We start from the raw sequence: 21,922 nt of genomic DNA, 5'->3' as shown, positions 1-21,922 counted from the left end.
ATGGACTGTATACAAATGTGTTTAAACAAGAGGATATTCTGCCAGGGCGGCAAAAGCAGTCAACTTGCCTTCGTTACTCAACTTCGTGGCAATGTACGGCTGACAAGTGGCACAGTTTCGAAAATTATGCAACAAAGAAAGGGTTTACAGCAAGAGAGGCTTCACAACCTCAAGTGGCAGACTATTTGTGTTACCTCGCCAAAACAAACATTTAAAAGGTTCAACGATATCAACATATCTTGCGGCGCTTAGCTCTGTAATCACCATGAGAGCGGGTGTCAAATTGACAAGATCTCCAGAGTTACTGGCCTTACTCACGAGCTTTCGATTGGAGGGACCAAAAGCGGAAGTTCCGCCCAGCTTGGGATCTGAATGTAGTGTTACAACACCTCACGGTGAGGTCTATGAACCCTTGGAATCGACAAACTTTGAATTTCTCTCACAGAAAACATTGTTTCTGCTATATATAAGCTAGCCACAGCAGCAAGAATGTCTGAAATTCGCGGCTCTGGATTCTGAGAGGATACAGTTTGATGACAATCATAACACAGCGCACCTCGGATTAAGATGGGATTTCATTGCAAAGAATCAACTGCCAGGTCAACCAGACAGATTATTCCACATCCCGGTAGCTATCCTCTATTCTCGGATCACAAGATACACAAGACCTATCACTGTGTCGGTAAGAGCTCTCAAAGTTTATTCTGACGATCCAAAACAAGGAGAAGATTTCTCAAGCGTTTATTCATCCCATTATAAGCCCTCTGAATCAAACAGAAGTGTCACGGACCACAATATCTATTTGGATAAGGACTGTCATTCTCCGTGCCTACAAGGCAGCAGGCTTGGACCCACCAACAGCATCAAATCCACATGAGATCAGGGCACTGGCCTCTACCCTCGCCCTACACGGTAACTGTTCCTTGAACCACGATTATGGAAGGATGCTATTGGAAATCTAACATGGTATTTGCTAATCACTACCTAAGAGACATCACTACAGAAGATGTCTCTGGCATTCACCATTTCGACCACTGGTCCTCGCCTCAACAACTGACAGTCCCTCGTGAAGCGTAAAAATATTAGCCTCACAAGATTAATATGTATTTTATACATACTCATCTAGCTTATAACTCTAAGGAGTTTTAGGGCTATGTATATATGTTCAGCTTAAGTATTCTACCTTAAGCATATACTTGGATATAGTCAATTTCAGTGCCTCTATCAGAGTCACCTATATATATATATATATAATTTATATGTATTGTTCAATATATTCATAATGTAATTCCCCTTTAATGGCTTTATATAACCTATGGTTTTCTTTATACAGGATACATCCTAAATCTAAGACTTCATGAAGTTCCGTGAGGGAGATATTACAGTATATCTATACAAAATCACTAATTATAAATCCAAAGTATTCTGTTACCCACCTCCGTTCATTAGGATGCTACAAAACAAAAGAGCATGAGTCAGGATAAGGAAAAATATGTAATTTTTAGAGTAAAATTGATATTTTATACTTATCCTGACTCATGAGGTTAGCCCTCCCATCCTCCCCACATAACACTTTGGATTTCCCTGTAAATTCAAGTGTTGGGCTCGCTAAATCAGGAGAGAGTGGAGCACATGGCCAGAGGGTGGCGACACCTTTTCCCGCCAGGGGAGACAAAGGGGAGCAACTCGTGGTGAGTACCAATTAGTGATTTTATTTTGAAGGGAGCTTCAAATAAGGAGATACAAGTGTTCCACTATGTTCGCAAGAAGAAGAAGACAAGCAAAAGAGCATGAGTCAGGATAAGTATAAAATATCAATTTTACTCTAAAAATTACATTTTTCGATTCTCCTGAATTCAATAAAAGTAAGCAAGGCATTTGAGACGGCAGGTTTGTTGCTGATGATGGAATGTGTTCACAAAACTAGTGTAAAAATGAAGTGGAGCTAAACTGACGTCTGAGAGCTCGCATCACTTGTCTTTGTCAGATGTGACCCGTGAAGATCCGGATTAAAATTGATCTTCAGCAACCCATGCTTGTCGAAAGAGGCAACTAAGGGACCGTTCATAATTTATGGTTAGGGGGGGAGGTGGTGATGATTTTTATGGAGAAGCATGTACAATGTGAATGACCCTTCCCCCCCTCCTCTCAAAATGGGTGACCCCCTTAAAATCATCATCACCCCCTTAGCCATAAATTATGAATGGTCCCTAACGGGATTGGGTGGTCAGGCTTGCTGACTTTGTTGACACATGTCATCATATCCCATACCAATCAAAGCAATACTAAACCAACTCACCATGTTCACTGTCTCTGTTTCATGTGCAGCCTTCAGCTACTTCTCACTGTGTGAATATGTCATCGGCTACACCAACATGACCTACCATATATCAGCGTACTGGGACTTCAAGGGCATGTCCTTCCTGGCGGGCACGCTGGGGATACAACACACTAACGGCACCGTCCTCAACAATAACAACAACAACAACAACAAGAAGAGGAGATAGGATCATCACAGCTACTCCTACTCAAATCATTGTCACATTACCTATCATAGTCCTTTATTTACATGGAAGTTTGTTTATCAATAGGAATGGGTGTTTTAGTTGCTCACTCTTACAGTGTTCTATCCATGAATCCTGATTTTGTATTTTGAGTAATTGTGGACTTGTTCCCAAATTAGGAAAACATTATCTTCTTCTCTAAAAGGGATTCAGTAGTCATTACAAAACAAAGTGACATTAGAGTTATTTTAGTTTTCTATAAAAATACAGAAAGAAGACTGAAATTGTGTTCAGCATACACGTTCTACTGCAAATTGTCTTTTGATTTTGATATGGGGTAAGGCCATGATAAATTAATTAAAAGATTTTCACCTCCACCCACCTCTCTGCCAAACACCCCACCTCAAGTCTTCATATTGTCCACGAGTACCTAAAGTTAAAGAAATTTGCTGCTACCAAAAAGTCATGCTTCATATCAAGTTCAGCCATCACCAGTTTTTACACACAGATGTTGTGAACAGTTCAAGTTTCTTCCTGCCTCACATTTTTGAAAATGAAAATCTTTTAGTAAATTTATTGTGGCCAAACTGCCCATTTTTTAGTAAGAATTAAGATTAAGATGAGCAATAAATTATGAAGATATGTATCGTTCACAACAATTTAAGCATCCACACATGCATTGGGATTCAAAAGCTACATCCCATGAATCCTTGCAATAGAATGATGTGTTTTCAGTTATAGTTCACGTAATGCAAACACACTTGTAGTCAACATTTTAGAATTGTCCAGAAAATAGGAGACACTTTAGGTTATGCTGTCACTGTTGCCATTCATGTAACATAAATGCTCAGGGCTCTTATTAGATCAAGTACCACATGACATTTTCTGCATGTTAATTGTTACGGTATTTGTGACAGTGTATTTGGATTGTTGTGAAAGTCAGATTTTTTTCGTTTGACTCACATACTGTTTGTTACTTTTTGTAACAGCTCATATGATCTTACGAATGTTACAGACGTTTGTTCACACATCATAACAGTATCACACATTTATCACAGTACAATCAGTGTATATAGATCAAATATTTATGGCAATTTCATTCACATCCTATTAACCAGTGATTAATTATAATTGTGGGAACTGTCAGTCAACATGCATATAGATGCTCTTCATCGTTCATGATACACCCCAAAAATTGAAAATACTTATGGATAGATATATTGTAGCAATGGTTAAGTTGATAATAAATTTGTTGTCAACTTTCAGCATTGTTCAATACTTTGAACAAAAGAGATATTAGTCATTGTTACCTTCTTCTATTATGGTGGTGTTTTTAATATTGAAAATTTCAAATATTGGTCAGTCTGATGTATTAGAAGTCATCAGTATTGAAAGTCATAGCAATATGTTTCATATTGAATATTTTCAGGTAGGTTTTCATTGTTAACTTTGTATTTATGCTTATATATAGATGTGTCATTACAGCAAGAGCTGCCTACACCTTGACTTGAATGTAGGAAAAACAGAAAAAAAACGAAATGTAAGAACAGAAAAAACACTGGGTGTTGATTATAAATGTTCAGAATCCACCAAAATGATATGCATGTCATTTGAGTTTTGACAACCCTGATGACTTTAAACCACATTCTCATACCCTTTTCTAGGTCTAATGAGTTAATGAGGTGTCTGTGGGCAACCTTTCATTATTGAGGTCACAGTTATACCCAGTCAATTTTATAGAAAAGTGGGATTTCACAAACTGCTAGACTGATGTGGGTTGAACTACTGTTGCAACAACAGACTTGGTTAGCACTACTGTTACAACAAAATAAGATGTATTTAGCTGGTCCATGAACACTTTGTGAGGTAATTGGTGCAGCACTCCCTCATTTTCTTTTGCAGCAGCCATTGTCAGGGGGAACAAGAAATTAACCTGCAGAAAGGGATAGGAGTCTGAGTTTGAAAGAGTGTTCGTGTTTAATTTGAAAAAGTAACAGTTAAATAAGTTCAGTGAAGAGTTGGTACTTTACTCCATCCTACCATAGTAGTGGCATGACTGGCAACTTCCCTGCATTTTTCATAATTTTTAAGAATTTGCAACTAAATATAAAAACATGATTTCTGCAGTAATTTATGCAAAGTATATGCCAATTGACAAAATGAATTCTCACTAAATGAAAGAGAGGTTTGTTATGCTATCAATGTATCTTGTTTATCAACTGCTATGAAATCTATTTATACAGTTGTATATGACTAATCGACACAAACCACTTGTATTATCAGAATTTGCTGTAGTTGGATAATACTAAGCAGTTGAAATATTGAGTTTCAGAATCAAGATTCTGTAGATGATTCATCATGTCAGAATTAAGTGACCTGACCAAATACTCCTAAACAAACACTAACTGTAATTTGGGGAAGTTGACAGCTATGAGTAGGGTTCCAACTGGCCATGCAGGAATATACATGTACAAGAAAATCAGGGAGTTGTTTCCATGTTACTTATACCACAGCATTAATCAAAATATCAAGAGACAAGACTCTGTAGTCTGGGAGTGTGTAGAGAATGGAGAGCATAATATGGCCAGATCCACTGTATTGCAAAGATGTTTATCTGAAAATATCTCTGTGACATGTTTGTCTAAAATTAGACATCAAACCTCATGAAAAATAATAATGTTTGTTACACATTAAACAGTAATACACCTCTGAATTAATATTGGGGCAGTGGGGTAGCCTAATTGTTAAAGCGTTGGCTCATCACGCCGAAGACCCGGTTCCGAATCCCCACATGGGCACAATGTGTGAAGCCCACTTCTGGTGTCCCCGGCCGTGATGTTGCTGGAATATTGCTAAAAGCGGCGTAAAACCAAACTCAGTCAGTCAGTCAGTGAATTAATATCTCTTGTTTCAGTAAAAGGGAGAAATTGACACCCATTCTTTCAAACATTCTCAGATGAGATTGAACTGTCTTGGTATGTTGACTTTTAGAATAGTTATATTCTGAGGCCAGATGGTTGTACATATCACATCGTAGATCTCAGTCACTTACAGGCCGACAGCCAAACCAGCATAATCAAGCTGCTAGGAACCCACATGTACATTTCACTGAAATAGACAAGTTTTCTGTCATGTTTAATCAAGTTCTGCTGTTTTATTCTTCTTCATGATTCAGCTGTTGTATTATATGTTCTATTAGATAAAGAGCAATTTTGATGAAAGTCATCCCAGATTTGTTAACACAGTTTCAAGTGGTCAGTACATGAAATATGTGTTCTGAGGTTTCACAATATGATGTCAGATATATTCAAATTTTAGATGATGTTTCATATTTGTTAAATTTTGATAGATTTGCTGTTTTTATGAATGTTTAGAATCAAAAAGTGAATTTACTATTATCATCATTTTATTGCAATGCCAGATAAACCGGTCCAGTGATTGAATTGCAATGATAATGCGATCAAATCTCAAATTGTGAAGTTACCAAGCAGTGCCCTTTTCTGTTAACAACTACACTTATTGATTTGACACAGCTGTTATATTTTATATAATCTTTATGAATGAAAATATTCAAGTCCAAGAATCAGAGGATGCCAGTTATATTTTGCACTTTTATTTCCAGAATTGCACAACAATTATATTGGCCAATACAACTAGTTTCCACTGAATAGACATTGCATTCATTTGTGATTCTTTAGAGAAACCTGCAAGTTATTGTAAGGTTCTTTGTCCAGTTGTATTACAACTTACTTAAAGGCAAGGTGCAATTAAATACCCATGAGGAAAGTCATTGATAGTTTGTAGTTAACTATTTTGTCGTATGAACATTTGATGGAAGCTGGACTAGCAATTCATTTTATCTAGTTGTTTGAAAATAGTTTACCAGAGAATAAGTGAAAGTATTACAGAACTAAATGAGGTTTTTGTCTTTCAACATATTTCAAGGTTAGTATTTCAATCTGGGCCTATAAACCACTTCCATTCTGGTAAAGGATTCATTTGCACTAACATGGTAGGAAAAGTCTGTTTACAAAAAGTACAAACTTACCATTGTACAGCTGATTTCAAATGAATTTTTTTGCCAACTTCATGGTAAAGTTTGAAGCAAAGGGAGATAATTCCATCTTCCAACTTATCTGTCTGTCAACTTTTCTGTGAATAGGACTGTTCTTTGTTATGGGCTTACAGTACCTTGACAAATATTGTGTTGACATACAAGTAGAAACCTACAGTCACACAGGTGCCAGACAATCATTGCCGATAGGCACAAACTATTTAATTTGTCAAACAAAGTTAGCATAGCCTCACAATTGCTGTTGAGTAATATATGCTTTGTGCACGCGGGCAGATCTTATGGAGTCACAGAGTTTTGTTTGGGGGAATGACAAAGTGAGTGCCACACACAGTGAAACTCATCATAAGCCCCAGGTTAGTGCAATAGTGTAGCCTGTTGGTTGCCATGGGTACATCTATATGCTACCTCATCTTCAGTTATTTGTTGGCGACAAGTGTCGAGCTGTCTCTCACCTTGACATGTAAATATTGTCTTGCGAGTTCATTTATTGACATGATTCAAGAGTCTAGTTTAGATCTGTAACTTGACATAATCCTTAGTGGCTGCAGTTACTAACAACAGATAAAATGTGATGTTCTGTTAACTCTGAAATGTCTAATGAAATTTCGGTTCTCACATGGTGTGACAAGAAGATTATAATCCTAAACATCAGGATTGGGGTAGAGGGTTGAGATGGAGATTGTGTCGAGGTCCTGGTGAGATACGATGACTATATAGTAATCATGTACTGTACTGGTAGTATGTTTTGTCAAAGACGAGTTTCTCTATCCCAGGATGCCGATCAGTCTACTTAGTTAAGAAACATGGATTAATGAACTCCCCACTCCCACAACTAACAATATAGTCAGGAATATTTAAAGCTCCCTGATGACATTCAACTTCCATGACCTTCTCAATGGTTTACTCTTCTGCCCCACTATTCCATGCTGGGCAGTTATGTTTGATGGACATGTGGAATATTGGCAAGAACCTTGTCTACAAATGACTGATGATGACTCTACCTCTTATGTTTGTAATAATATTTAATGTTAGTGTTAGATTGTTTGTGCTGTAGACATCATGATCTTCTGTTAACCATATTGGTCACATCTTGGAGAAAAGGTTTTTACTTTATTAAACAATCAAAAAGATTTGATAAAATTTACCTTTTACTGCTTAAATATTGTTTGTTGGACGGTTACACAATGCTATTTATATGAAAATATGCTCAATGCTGTTTCTGCTGAATTAATTCTGTAATTCTAGAGTTCAAGAGTCTTAGCTTTCCCCAAATTCTTGAAAACAGCATTTTGCTATAATTTTGCACTTTAAACATGTTTTTGCAACAGTTTAAAAACCCATCTAAAAGCTCAATGTAGTTTATTTTGAGTTTGGTTATAAAGGTGTATTGACAATCCTGATGGGCATCAATGACAGATTCAGTGTCATTGCAAGTTGAATGAATAGTGGCATAAAGATTTCTTGAATTAATTAATTCTGTTTCCTTCATCACAGAGGCTTCTGTCAATTCAGAGAATGAATTGAACATTTGAAGCATTATTGTTCAGCATTAAGCTTGGAAGCCTTGTCATAACCCTTGTGGTCAATGCTTGATTCACATACTAGACCTTGAAACCTCATGGGCCCCAGAAAGCCCATCATTTCAAACACTGTAAGATAGTTACAGCTGTAGCCCTGAAAATGGGATTGTTGGCTTCGAAAGGTCCTTGAATATTGTCACTGTGTGGACCTTGTAAACATCTTCAGTAACTTCTGTAAATCATGAAATTAATGTCAGGAGATATCCTTGGCACATGTTAATATAGTGATGCATTTTAGTCTGTACACAGTGTAGCTCACAGGATCCTTGTCAGCACACCCTATACTACTATGTACCCAGGTGCCCTTGTAAGTGTGAAGAGGTGGTTTAGAGGCTTTGTTGGTTCTTATCGGTCAACTCCAAAGTACCTGGGTACATAGTACCTACTGGTAAGTAGTGCCAACAGTGATCCCTTTGACTGGGTTAGCCTTATTCACATGTAATGTACGCTGCACATATGTGATTGCTATGACATTTAACAAAACTCATGAAAGTATAATTGTGAGTGATTTAGACGTCAGAAGTCACGTGTCAGCTTGTTTACACAAGTTATGACAGTTTCCAACTTTGTCATTGATAACCTCTTATAGTTACAAGACAACCACTTCTACCATTGTCAACATGCCCAGTACAGTAACAGCAGTTGTAGGGAATATGTATCACTGCTCACATACCAGATAATTGTGAAACAACATTATGAACCAGTACAATCTACCCCAGTGAGTTTACCTCGTTTAGGGGCGGCGGGGTAGTCTAGTGGTTAAAGCATTCGCCATTTCTACACGAAGACCCAAACTCAGGTTCGAATCCCCCCATGGGTACATTGTGTGAAGTCCATTTCTGGTGTCCCCTGCCGTGATGTTGCTGGAATATTGCTAAAAGCGGCGTAAAACCATACTCACTCACCTCGTTTAAATATGCATTGTTCCTGCTATCTGTATCATGGCAGTTACATCACAAGTGTAGCAGTTGAAGTTAGGCTTGTGTGAATATTCACTCAAACAGCTGTCACTACTTACTATAATTATAGATAGTCTTGCTGTTATCATTTTGCTGATTAATTTGAGTTCAAAGGTAGGGATAACTAGGTACATTAATTTGGTGATACATTAATATCATGATTTACAGCATGTGATCTGAATCTCATGAACATATTCAAAGACATACTACAAGTGGTTTTATAATAATGCTCTTATCCCCTCTACTGACATGTTAAATATTACTGTTTTTCCGGGTAGTTGTTGATGTTTTTGTTTATTTTTTTGCATATTGATGACATTTTTGGTTGCAGACACTTTGTACTGTAATCTTAGTGGATAGTTTTCATTTTTTCATGAGTGAATTTCAGGTAAATGTTTGTTGATTTAGTTAATTTTGAGTGTAAATTTCATATTTTGTGTTTCCATATTGCTCTACATGCCATGATTTTGATGTTGGCTGAAAGATTAATGTATAGTTAATCAGATGTTTGACATATGCTCAGATATGTTTCAGTTTCATAAATGTTGATTTATTGTATTAAATCATAGCAGCATTGTTCAACTTTTCGTCAGTTACCATCTGCCAGTTGTTATTTATTTGAAAGTTGTTGACATGCCAGTTGTGGGATATGTTAACTTTTGGACCACATCATCTTCAAAACATTCTCTATTAGCAGACTTGGTAGAAACCTCTCCGTCTTGTCAAAAATATCTGATTTTAGTGTGTGATGTTTAAGCATTATGTAATGTTTCCATGAACATTTTGTAATTGTCATTTCGGGCAAATAATAAAAGTAGATATTAATATATGTGAGTATAGAAATCACTATAGAAAGCATTCACCAGATGTACCTGATGAGAGTAACCTCATGCCTTATTCAGAAGCTTAGAGAGAAACAGAGCATTGCTATGTCGTCTTTGGAGCATATGCTTATGGGCTATTTATATAGAAATATGTACTCAGGATATGTAGATATGTGTCAAGCATGTTGTAGAAACGTAAGCAAAACACATCACAGATCTTGCTCGTGTTGTCATTGGATTTGTTTAACGTATGTGTTTGGTGTGTATTATCTCATGGATTTTAGAACTTCTATCATGATATGGATGGTTCTCGATGTCATCACAAAGACATCAGAAAACATGAATCACTGAAAGAGCTAATGCAGGTCAGATAGCAGATATTACAGTAATGATATGTGGAATGTCACTAACTTTTTATAGGCTTGTATGTGTTCTTAGACATTGTGTCAGTGCCTCGTGTCTGTCGTCGTCTGATCAACTTGTATGTGTTTTGGAATATCTTTTCAAATTTTAGGTTCAGGTGGCTAGCAAACTGAATGTTTTAATGTTGACATTGACATGGAGTCAGGTTTTATCGATGATGAAGAATATTGTAAGCATGACAGATCCTTCCTGCAACAATAAACCACATTGTAAGAGGAAGCAAGAGCTCTCACAGGAGGCTGATGAAGCCACGATGGTCTGGGTGTCCATGTCATCTGGCAGTCGGCTCAGACTTGTGCATCTAGTGTCAATGTTGTCTTGAAGTAAGCTGGGGCATTTAACACGTGCTGGTCATGTTATCTTGCAGTCAGCTTGGGTTTAAACACCCAGTGTCCATGTTATCTTGCAGTCAGCACAAGGCCATTCTCACCTGGGGTCCATGTTGTCTTGCGGTAAGCTTAGGCCTTAAACACCCGGTGTCCATGTGTCTTGCAGTAGCTTTGGGCTTTAAACACCTGGTGTCCATGTTGTCTTGCAGTCAACACAAAGCCATGGTCACCTCTTGACATGTCTTGCGTGTAAGCTTAGGCCTTAAACACCCAGTGTCCATGTGTCTTGCAGCAGCTTGGGTCATAAACACCTGGTGTCCATGTAGTCTTGCAGTGAACTCAGGGCTTTGCACACTTGGTTGTGCTTACTAATATCTTCGTTGGTGTGTATGTAACCTTAGGATGACTGGTAGCAAGTGGTCTTTATCCTGAATTCAGTGAAAAATCATTGATATCATTAATGAGAAATAATTGTGGCTTGTAAAAACTTTTGTGACAGTTGTCATTTGTGTTGTCTCCCTTGCATACCAGCTGAGACTTCACTGGAAGTGAAAGGATAGCTTTATCCCCACGATGAAGCCCAGATAGGTGGGTGTGTACTTGAACATGACAATATCATAATTGACAAAATACCATGATAAAATGAATCATCGACTTTGTGTGGGTATTGTGTCTTCCGGTATTGTGTTGATTAGCATCTGTAAAACAATGTATTCAGCCTAAAGCGGAACTTGATACATTAAATGACTCATATGTTAACAATTTCTTTCTAGATCCCTATGAATGGTGTTGTTTGGAGAAGGTTGCAGGTAGACTACTGCTGCAGTCCTGTGTAGTCCTTAATATGCTGTGTTGGATTTGTTGAATTGCCAGTTTGTTTGAATTTGTTGGCTTCAACATTATATGTCACAAATACATTGTATATAGTTTTTATGAAAAATTGTATACATATTAAGTTTGAGATTACAAACTGTAATTGCATGACATGTCACGTGATGTTCATGATCACATGTGACACATGATGTGGTCATGAATGTCCGAAATTAGAAAGTAATGTTTAAGAACTTGTTACTGTAAGATCTATTCAGAACAAAATGACTTAACTTACAGGACATCTATAATTGGTCATTCAATTTCGAAGTGAAAAAGCATTCATTGGCAGAAGATTTCTTAACATTAGAAATTAATGTTTTAGAACTTGTTACTTTAAAATCTATTCAGAACAAAATGACTTAACTTACAGGACATCTATATTTGGTCATTCAATTTCTAGGTGAAAAGGCATTCATTAGCATAAGATTTCTTCCTGTCTTCAGCTGTGACAACGCAAGACCTGTGTCGACCTGTGTTTGTATTGTGCTGGTGATAGTGTTGAGGACACACCGCTGCCGTCCGTCGGGTTTTGTACTGATTGTCCTGCCTTATTATCTGTTGTACCTTCTGCAGAGATTGTCCACATCTACTTGGAGCAGATATAGAAACTTGTGATATTTGTTGACAATACTTCACTGAGATGGAGAAATTTGCAGGTTGTCGACTATGGAGATGCTACTTGGAAAACGCTGAAAGCATTCAGTATATTTTTATTGAACAGATTCCAGTTCCTTTTCATCTGGAAAGAAATAGTTTTTCAGTGTGAATGAACCTGATGTAGTAACTATTTAGATACAGCAGAAATGTCAATGTTACACTATCAAATGATACACGTGTGAATAATGTTCAGTTTATAAAGTTTCTGTAATTAATTGAACTTTAGGCATTTATTGCAATTCTATGAAGAAATATATGGTTAGTAGCGGTGGATACAAAATTTAACTTCTCAGCATCAATTCAGAAACCTTTTTGTATTGTTGTTTTTTAACTTGAGATGTAGTGTGAAACTGGTGCTCCGTGGACATTTTGTATTGTTTGACCAGCAGTGTTGCCTGGCCCTGTCCAGATGTTTGACTGTTTTATGGTTGATGTGATGGATTTGACTTCGTATTCTTTCCACAGTGATAACATATTTTGGATTTGAGTAGTTTACGGTTAAATATGCATAGTTTATTGTTTACACATTAGTTTAGAAAGTAGGGGCGATCTGTAATTTTTTTGTAAAAGATCTGAAATTATTTAAAAATGTGGATTTTTTGTGAATAGTTGGTGATAGAGATTACAGTAATTCGAAGAAGCATTACATGGTTTTGGTGCAACTCGAAATCTCAAGAATGTTGGTTTTGTAATGGACTTTGGTGTCTTCTATGAGAAATAGTTCATTATGTAATTAACTAAACATGTAGTTTAGTTTTTGTGTGTAGCTATAGAAATGAGTATTAGAATATCTAAGATCTGACACACACCCAAATCAAAATAAAAGATTTTCAATTTTCTTGTCAAGCAAAATGACAGAAATATTCTTTGTATTAAAAAGGATTGTTCCTTACAGATATGGGACCATATAATCAGAGACTCAATGAGAATGTAGGGCATCATAGCATATGTGGGAGAAATATCAGCGGATATGTCACAGGATTTCATTCACAAGTCCATGCTTTTGTACTGTTTATCCAGAATTAAGTAAAGAGTGTATTTCCCTTACTTTTTGATTAATGCAAACAATTATTACAATCAATTCTGACTTGATTCTGTGTTTTGTATTACATTTGCATAAAGGTGAATTCATTGCAAATGCAGATTAATCTGTATTTTACACGTTAAAACTTAACACACTGTCATGTTTTGGTGTGGTAAGTCATCTAAACTTTTCAAGAAAGAAATCAAAGTAATTTTAAGATTATACTCGGCCTGTGTACACAACCATAATTAGATAACGGTTTTGAGTGATATGAAACAGTTGTTTCAAGATTATCAAGATGTCCAAAGGACATAGCTGACTTGTTTGGTTCATCAAAGTGTTTAAGTCAGTAACTAATGCACAGAAGACTCCTATATATATTTGCATATTGCATAGTTGCATATTGACTTGTTAGGAGCTGCGAACAAGTGCTTGTTATTTATATACTCTATGGGCAGCTTCATAGAACATGTATCTAAATGCTTGAAGCTTAAATGTTGACATTTCTTAATACTCAGATTGATGAATCAATTGTATATGTATTATGAATGAACTCCCTTCAGAATACATTATGTTTCTGTGGCAGATACTCTAAGTCATGTTTTCCCCTCACCTCTGGTTGTGGGAAACTAAATAGGGATATAATAATCTATATTTAAAAACATGCTTTAAATACTTATCTCATTGATTTCATTTACTTTCAAAAAGTATTTGAAGTTACTGTCCATTATCAGAATTTAATTATGCAGTAAGATAATTTGTACACTTTATTTATTGCATACTTAATCAGAAATATTCTAGGAGAAGAAAACATAGTCTGTGTAATCGTGTATGTTTTCTTATTCACTAGATCAGATAAACATGGTATTATCCGGTAAGCAAGAGAACATGAATATACTCTCCGTATACTTTTTTAGTCATGAACTTGATGTACAATATATCCTATCTGGGGAGGAGACTGTGTTTGTCATGCATGTCAAAGGTGTGAATGTTATGTTTGCAATAGACGTTGTTGTGAATGACATTTGGGAGTAAATGTGCTGTAGCCATGCTCTTTTGTATGAAATGTACAGTTGTATATTGTTAGCATTGTCTTGTCCACAGTAACATGTTACATGTGCATAATAAACTTTTGTGGAGAAAATGTCTGGTGAATTTGCTTTTATCTTGAAGAAACTACACAATTCACTAACTTGGCAATTGTTTGTAGTTTATTTTACCCATTGGGATTCTAGGGCAGGAACGGCATAAGACACTATTGTTAGAGCTGATAAAGATGGGGATTACTTGAATGTTTGTCCTGCTGATTTCGGCATTTTACTGTCATGCCAGGGGTCTTTTATCCTGCTATCGACCACAAGTTGATGACAAGATTGGCACATAAAACACCATTCATACACTCATGCCAGGGTGCTGTTGTACAAAGCGATCGTAGCGCTAAGGTGACCGTAACTCCCATGCCTTAACATAGACTTTATGGGCTTCAGTTCATAGAACACACACGTATGTTTTTGGAAAATGTTCTGGGATCTCTATTTGAGAATGTCTGCTGGTATATACACTAGCAGAAAAAAGTGCAAGAAATTTAAATTTATTCTGGAATTAAATAATGCTTTCAAAACATATTCATGAAAACCTTTTGGTGGCTCAGGGCACAGTTCAGCTGTTTGTGTCTTCGTTAGGACAATGATACTCAGTTTTGAACATGAATGCACCATAGGTATCCTGCAAACAGGACAGGTGCAAAATGAAGTTGAGGGTCATTCGAATGTTCATTGCAAGACATTAACATCTCTTCAGAGACAATGTATAGCTGGGCAATATCTGTGACATCCTACAGGCCAGTCTTCCACATTTGATGCTACATAAACAAGACAGCCATATTCAGTTGATGCATCTACAGAAACGATACCAGACAGCCATACTGTTTTTAGGCATTCAGAAGAATGTTTTAGTGATGCATGCTTGTCATCCTCATCAGTTTAGGGTGAAAGTGTATTGGTTTTGGGTGGCATCAAAGCTCTTGGGAGAACACGTCTCTTTGGCATAAGCTTCAGGCACGACATCGCGCAAGATCATGTTCTACCCTTTGTGCAAGTGCAAGGACGTAACAACATGTTGCACCAGGATGATGCCGGCCACATATCTGGGATGAGATGGGTGGATGCCTAGGACAGGACCAGAATCAACCGGTAATGCTAGCTCAGCTGGCCAATCTATGGTTGCCATTTCGAACATCTTTCAGAGTGTTTTCAATCATCTGTGTCATCAGCGTGCTGCTGCTGCCTTACCAGTATCTGTGTAAACAGTGGTCAAATCCCATACTGGCATTTTTAACATAAAACAAATGCCACTTTTTTATCAAGCAGTTGCTTTTTGCCATTAGTAAATTTTGGTTCATTACACAGCTCAAAGTTGTGTTAATCTAATCTATCGCCTATATGTCGTGGTAAAGTCATGACATTGCACTGAGCATAATTATAAACATTAACAATGTTCTTAAAACTCTGCCAGCAATGTAATTGTAAATTTCTTGCATTCATTCAATGCCCAGTGACACCTCTTCCTTTCGTGCGGAGAATACAAAACTCAAGGCTGTGAAGATTGAAGTTATTTTATTTGGATAATGCAACACCCAGTGCATCACAATAACAGCATCAAGCACACATTACGTCATCCTCCCCTTATATACAATCAGTTGCTGTACACAATACATGTTTGGCAGACACAGAATAATATCCATCCCTTTGTCTTTCAACCAACAATATTGACATAAATGAAAGGAATAATGTTTCTAAAGAATGCCTCGATTCAATGGAAGTGTTATGAGAAATAATCTTTGAAGAAGATCCATGAAGTTCAACTGAGACTGCAAGAGTGACCTGAAACCTGAAGTACCTACTTGAACCACAAAGGCTGTAGTTAGCTGGAAGAACCAAACGTCAAGCAATATCAGCGAGTTCATCCCATGCCTCTCATAGCCCTATTCCAGACATGTTATCAAGCACATCAAGCACGTGCCTCAGGCTTTATACTGAGAGGGGATTCCAACTTGGGCTTTTGGCATCATGAGACACCAGTTTCACCACATGGCTACCCACCTCTCAGGAACATCAAGACTTTGCTTCCTATACTGAATACCAACATACCGACCCACAACATACAAGGTCAGCCAGATATGATGTATGTAATATGATGTGATGATACATTCATATCATTAACACTTCCAACATCTTTTAAATTTTCCACAGGTTCTTCACAAAATATGAAAACGTAAAACTTACTGTATTGACCTTGTGACCCTTTAACGAAGAATGTCAGAAATGCAGGCAGTCATCCGTTGATCACCTTTAGCCACATGTGGCCAAAATATTAATATATATATATCCAAATATTAGCTGACCTTACATTTGTATCTCAAACTGGTACTGCTGTTGGTTCATGCATGGCACTTTCATCCACCAGGCAGTGCTAAAATTAAAGGTACAAATCTGACCAAATAAATTAAAGATGTGCATTCATACCATCCTTAAGTATGAATGTAAAAATAGAGTAGATATGTCAACGCCTCAAAAGGTTACATGGCATAAAAATCATTGATTTTGATTTTTGATCACAAAGTTCAGAGTCTGCGTAAACATTTTCATTCAATACTGAACAGAAATGAAAGTTATCTTTACTGCTATCCAATCGCAGCCAACAAGCATATGGTCACCATCTGTGTACTTGTACCACTTCCAGTTCAAACGCAAACCTAATGCATTTTTTGTATGTTGTATGTTTTCACAAACTGATATATCAACCCCCATGACTGAAACAGGACAGCAATATTGTAACTATACTACCCATCAAAAGTTTAGACTCACTTAAAGAACTCACTATATGTTATGTATATATATATGGTTACATTGAAGATGAATTTCTCTACAACTTGGGGGAACCAACTGCAAACCTTATGCAGATGTGTTGCAAGAGGATCATGCATCAAATTGCTGAAAAGCATGTGCAAATATTGTGCATGTGAACAGGTGTGTTTTGGTGTTGAGTTTTGTTAAGAATTCGCCAATTTCACTCAGTTTCACCATTAATTGAACTCATGACAATAATCTTTTCAACGTTACGAATTTGTTTTACAATTCATCAGTTCATGTGTAAACAGTACCTTTAAAAAGTATGGAATATTTTGCAAAATCTACTTTAGAACAGTTGACTGAAGTAAGTGGCTACATTTACACTAATGAGTCTAAATATTTGATGGGGAGTATATTATGAAATAATGTCAGAAGAAACATAATGATATCGATGGCATCATTTAAGTAGCAAACTGGAAGATATGCACTTGTCTTTCTTTCTGGATCTGTCATTATATGTACAACTCATTTCATAAATCACAATGATAACTAATGAAAAGATAACAAACTATGATAAAACTCAAACAAACAGCAGATTCTAACAAAATCCTATTTCAGATATTTACAACTATTCAATAACCATAACATATGAGAGATCACAAAATTGTACAAATTTTCTGACTAGTATAAAACTTAAAAATATAAAACTCATTTAATAAAGTTGTTCAATGATGTAATTTCTTCATCAATTTATCAAGGCTTCTTATATCATTACCCTAGTGAACAGATCAGTGTGCTCTCGTTTATATTCTCAGCTTTGGAGGAGAATACAACCCATGCTTCCTGTGAGTCACTAGAAGTAGGAGTGACATTACTGTCTCTTCCTACCGGGTACCCATTGTCTGCTGAACAAGACAACATGATAATGACAGTAGCAACCTTTACAGTACTTCTTCAAGATGTTCTGCCAGATATAACAAAGATATTTAGCTTTGAAGTGTCACATGCAAACATTTCACCAATAAGAATTTCCAATAATTCCTTACACTAGAAAGTAGAATATTGAACTGCTCTCCAGTTTCACCCATTCAAACAAATAAACATTCACGTCAGCACATGGACGAAAAATCTGTTGAAGCATATATTTACAAAACACTGATGTTACATATCAAACTTCTACATTTGAATACATGCATTTCATACAGAGTCCACATTAGGTTGAAGGATTTAGTCCCATGGGCAATCACATGGTTCTCCTTATAAACAGGTGGCATACATCTGTGATGTATACCTGTACTGAACACACTGCCTTCCACTCCAACCCTGCTGAAATGTTCATCTAGTCTCTTTCAGTTTGTTTGTGGTTTAACCCCTACATAACAATATTCCAGCTATATGACTGTAAAGTCTCGACCAGTACAACTAGCATAGCTTCCTGCAGGCCCGTATTCTTAGCCCAGTTCCTTTTCCTTTCATTTCCTTGATAACATCCACAAATTTAACTAAATAATATATACAAGTTCTTCTCAGGCAATGCCTTCTAAAAATTATAAGGTTGTGTTCAGGATGAAATGAATTTCAGGGTCAGAGTTTTTACAGTGTATGAAATAAGCCAAAAACACTGCCAGACATCAGGCTGGTAACTTCAAAATGTTACCAGCCCAAAATGGATTTATGCTGAATTTACTCAGATGTATGGAACATCTAAAGTTTTTACCAGACCATCAGGCTGGCTAGCTGTAAATTTAGACCGTCTGTCAGGTGGTCGGCCTTATTTCAAACACTGGTTTTTAGATTGGTATTTAAGCAAAAATAGGATATGGTCACATATTGATGTCATCCAGGAAGGGTTGTGCATGAGACCAAAATATTTCTTAATTGCAATAAATATGTAAAATTCCTTGTCAAGCAGCTCCTGGACAAACTGTCAGTGGCGAGTCTGGACCAGTCAATCCAGTGATCAGCAGGATGAGCAACAAACCTACGCAATTGTGACATATGTCATCGTATCCCAATTGCATAGATCTATAGTCATGCTGCCAATCACTGGATTATTTGGACTCGATTATTTACAGACTGCTGCCATATAGCTGGAATATTACAGAGTGCTGTGTTAAACAACAACCAGCCTGGCCAAAATGTGGATACAATGCAAACTTTGTAGTCAAAATAGAGAAGTTGATTCAATAATTACAAACCCAAAAACAGATATGTATCAGTGATATTAGACAAACATTAGATTGTTACATCGCAAACAAAAGAAAACGACATAAAGTTTAAACGCATTGATGTTACACAAACTTCAGAAAGAATACTAGACCCCAGTGTATTAGGTTTTAAGAGAGTAATCTCCCTTGAATGTGTTTCTCAACTGCAGCTTTTCAGAAACACCTGGATACCATCTCATAAAATTAGCATAAATTTCGACAAAATCTTATCATGTCTTAAAGGTTCAAGATCAAAGCTTTATTATTTCTATTTTCAGTTCTATACTTTTCAGAAGTACCAAATATCATATGAGCATGATTAGAAAACAAATCATGTTGGCATTAATTGAATGGTTCCACCAACAGTTACCGACCAACAAAGATCATGAAAGAGAGTCAGCATCTTCAGTTTGTAACATTCTCTCAGGGAGATGGAATCATGAGGAACATCTTGGTAGGGAACAGCATAGCCCTGTCTCACGCGTTCACTTGCCAGTCAACAGCTGTGCAGATTAGTTTTGGTGGGTTTAGTATATAAAGGATTAAGCCTATATCCTTAACAACTGAGTGATGTTGTGTGACTCAGTTTTATGCCAGGTTTTGCAATATTCCAGCAATATCACGGCCGGGGGACATCCGAAAAATCGCAATGCTAAATAATAATATAAAAGTCATAGTTTAAAAAATAGTAACTAACACTTTTGATCTTACATCTGAAATAAATGAACATGATAGCTGCAGGGCTCGATTTAAGAGATGAACCTATTTGCACCATGTGCAACCTGAGATAAAAACCTAGTTGCACCAGTCAAATTCCAGTTGCACTGCTTTTATTGCAAATACACGCAATGAAAAACATATGCTAAATTATTTAGATTTCTATTCAGAAGTTTACCCACTCAAAAATTGACTTGCACCTGGGGCAAGTTAGACTAATAACTAGGTTACACATTGTAATAAAGGGTTGCACCAGTGCAAGTAACAAAGCACTAAATCGAGCCCTAAGATGACATGTATAAAATAGAGAACATCTGAAGCGGTCTTAGACTGTCTATATATAGGTTGTCATTAGTTTTCAAAACTGACATTTAAATAGGTCTTGTTGTGTCTACAATCAACTAAATGTTTAGACATCTGTCAAACACACTGAATATTTACAAATGACAAACATGTGGCATGTACGCTATAAATAACACACTACACAAACAATGGGATTAAAACAAACATGAATTCTTTGAATAGTTTTTAAAGCATGAATGTCAACACTTGCATCACATATTATTGCAATATAGATTCAAACAGTGGAAGTTTAAAAATATACAATGTGTCTCCTTCCTACTAAATCTGTACATACAATTCTACTCACACAGCTAATGGCCACAAATAATGCTGAGCAAGTTGTGAACAACGGTTGCCATTTTGACAGTTCAAAACAGAACACCAGTTAGTATGCGATACTGTTGAAACCAAACTTATACACATCACATCACAGTTAACCTATTTAGTGTGTTGGCAGTTCACAAAATACAAGTTAATTCAAAGGTACTTTCTATTTTGTTTATCATAGAGATAATCTCAATACTATGCCAGTAAGTGTCTCCAGTCTTCACAAGGAACTGTCTAAAGACATTACCAGAAACTAAAGACTACATCAAGAACTGTCTCAATACTTTGCCCTTGTCATCTCGACTTATGAGAAGCAGGTCTTAATAAATATTCTAAAGAGTCTCCAATTTAGGCTTCAAATTATGACTGGACTATACTAATTTCCTCAAACACCATTCCCATAATTGCTGTAATACATGCCTTGAGCGTTTAGCGCTGACAGGGATAGGTGATGGGGTGGTGCTTATCATAAGTGAGTGAGTGACTTAAGTTTTTAGTCGCTTTTAGCAATATTCCAGCAATATCACGGCGGGGAACACCAGAAATGGGCTTCACATATTGTTCCCATGTGTCAACTGAACACAGGTCTTTGGTGTGACGAGCAAACGCTTTAACAACTAGGCTACCCCACTGCTCCACTTATTATAGGAGGGATGAAGGAAGATATGGGGAGTGCTTACAAACATTACTTGTAAACCTTGTGGGCCAATGATGCTTTTTCCAAATCAGCCATTCCTATCTTTAGACGTTAGGTTTCAGCTAGAGTTGTCTTTTCTTTAAGTGCATGAGTGACTGCAATTGTGTATTTGTTCATGACAACATGGGATGTAACTTTAAATACATAGAAAACATGTGGTCATATTTGTGACAATGTTGTCAGTGACGTTAAGGAGTCCTTGTACATGTCGGAAAGTCCAACACTTCGGAAATACTTTTTCAAGTTGTCATCAGGATATCTTTGGACAGGGCACAGTAAACATGGTTGTGTACTTTCATTCTATATATTAAACCAAGTAAACAATAATGTAACTGTAAAAGGGGTGAACTCGCCATATTAAAATCTGGAACAGTTGAGAAACAACATATACTGAGGGAAACAAATAAGGGAACACTACTTCATGGCAGTGTTCCTTTATTTATTCTCAGATTTCCTCACAGTGCTTTTCAAAACTGGTGATGAAAACTGGAAAATATTAAAAGAACACTTGAATTTTCCTGTGCTCCTTTATT

General features: G+C 36.6%; 1 protein-coding gene across 1 annotated transcript in view; it reads left to right on the top strand.

Annotated features, from left to right (window-relative positions):
• Positions 1-14,392, top strand: part of LOC124276063 (post-GPI attachment to proteins factor 2-like) — a 37,563-nt gene extending 23,171 nt beyond the window's left edge. Inside the window, exon 5 of the mRNA XM_046711703.1 lies at positions 2,329-14,392. Within this exon, the coding sequence (XP_046567659.1) occupies positions 2,329-2,507 (179 nt within the window). The 3' untranslated portion in view covers positions 2,508-14,392. The remainder of the gene's footprint in view (positions 1-2,328) is intronic.
• Positions 14,393-21,922: the final 7,530 nt, after the last annotated feature.

The sequence above is a fragment of the Haliotis rubra genome, unplaced genomic scaffold (genome assembly GCF_003918875.1).
Source record: "Haliotis rubra isolate DU_JTF1 unplaced genomic scaffold, ASM391887v1 Scf205, whole genome shotgun sequence".
In the NCBI taxonomy this organism is placed as follows: Eukaryota; Metazoa; Mollusca; class Gastropoda; order Lepetellida; family Haliotidae; genus Haliotis; species Haliotis rubra.
This window is presented reverse-complemented; position numbering and strand designations above follow the sequence as displayed.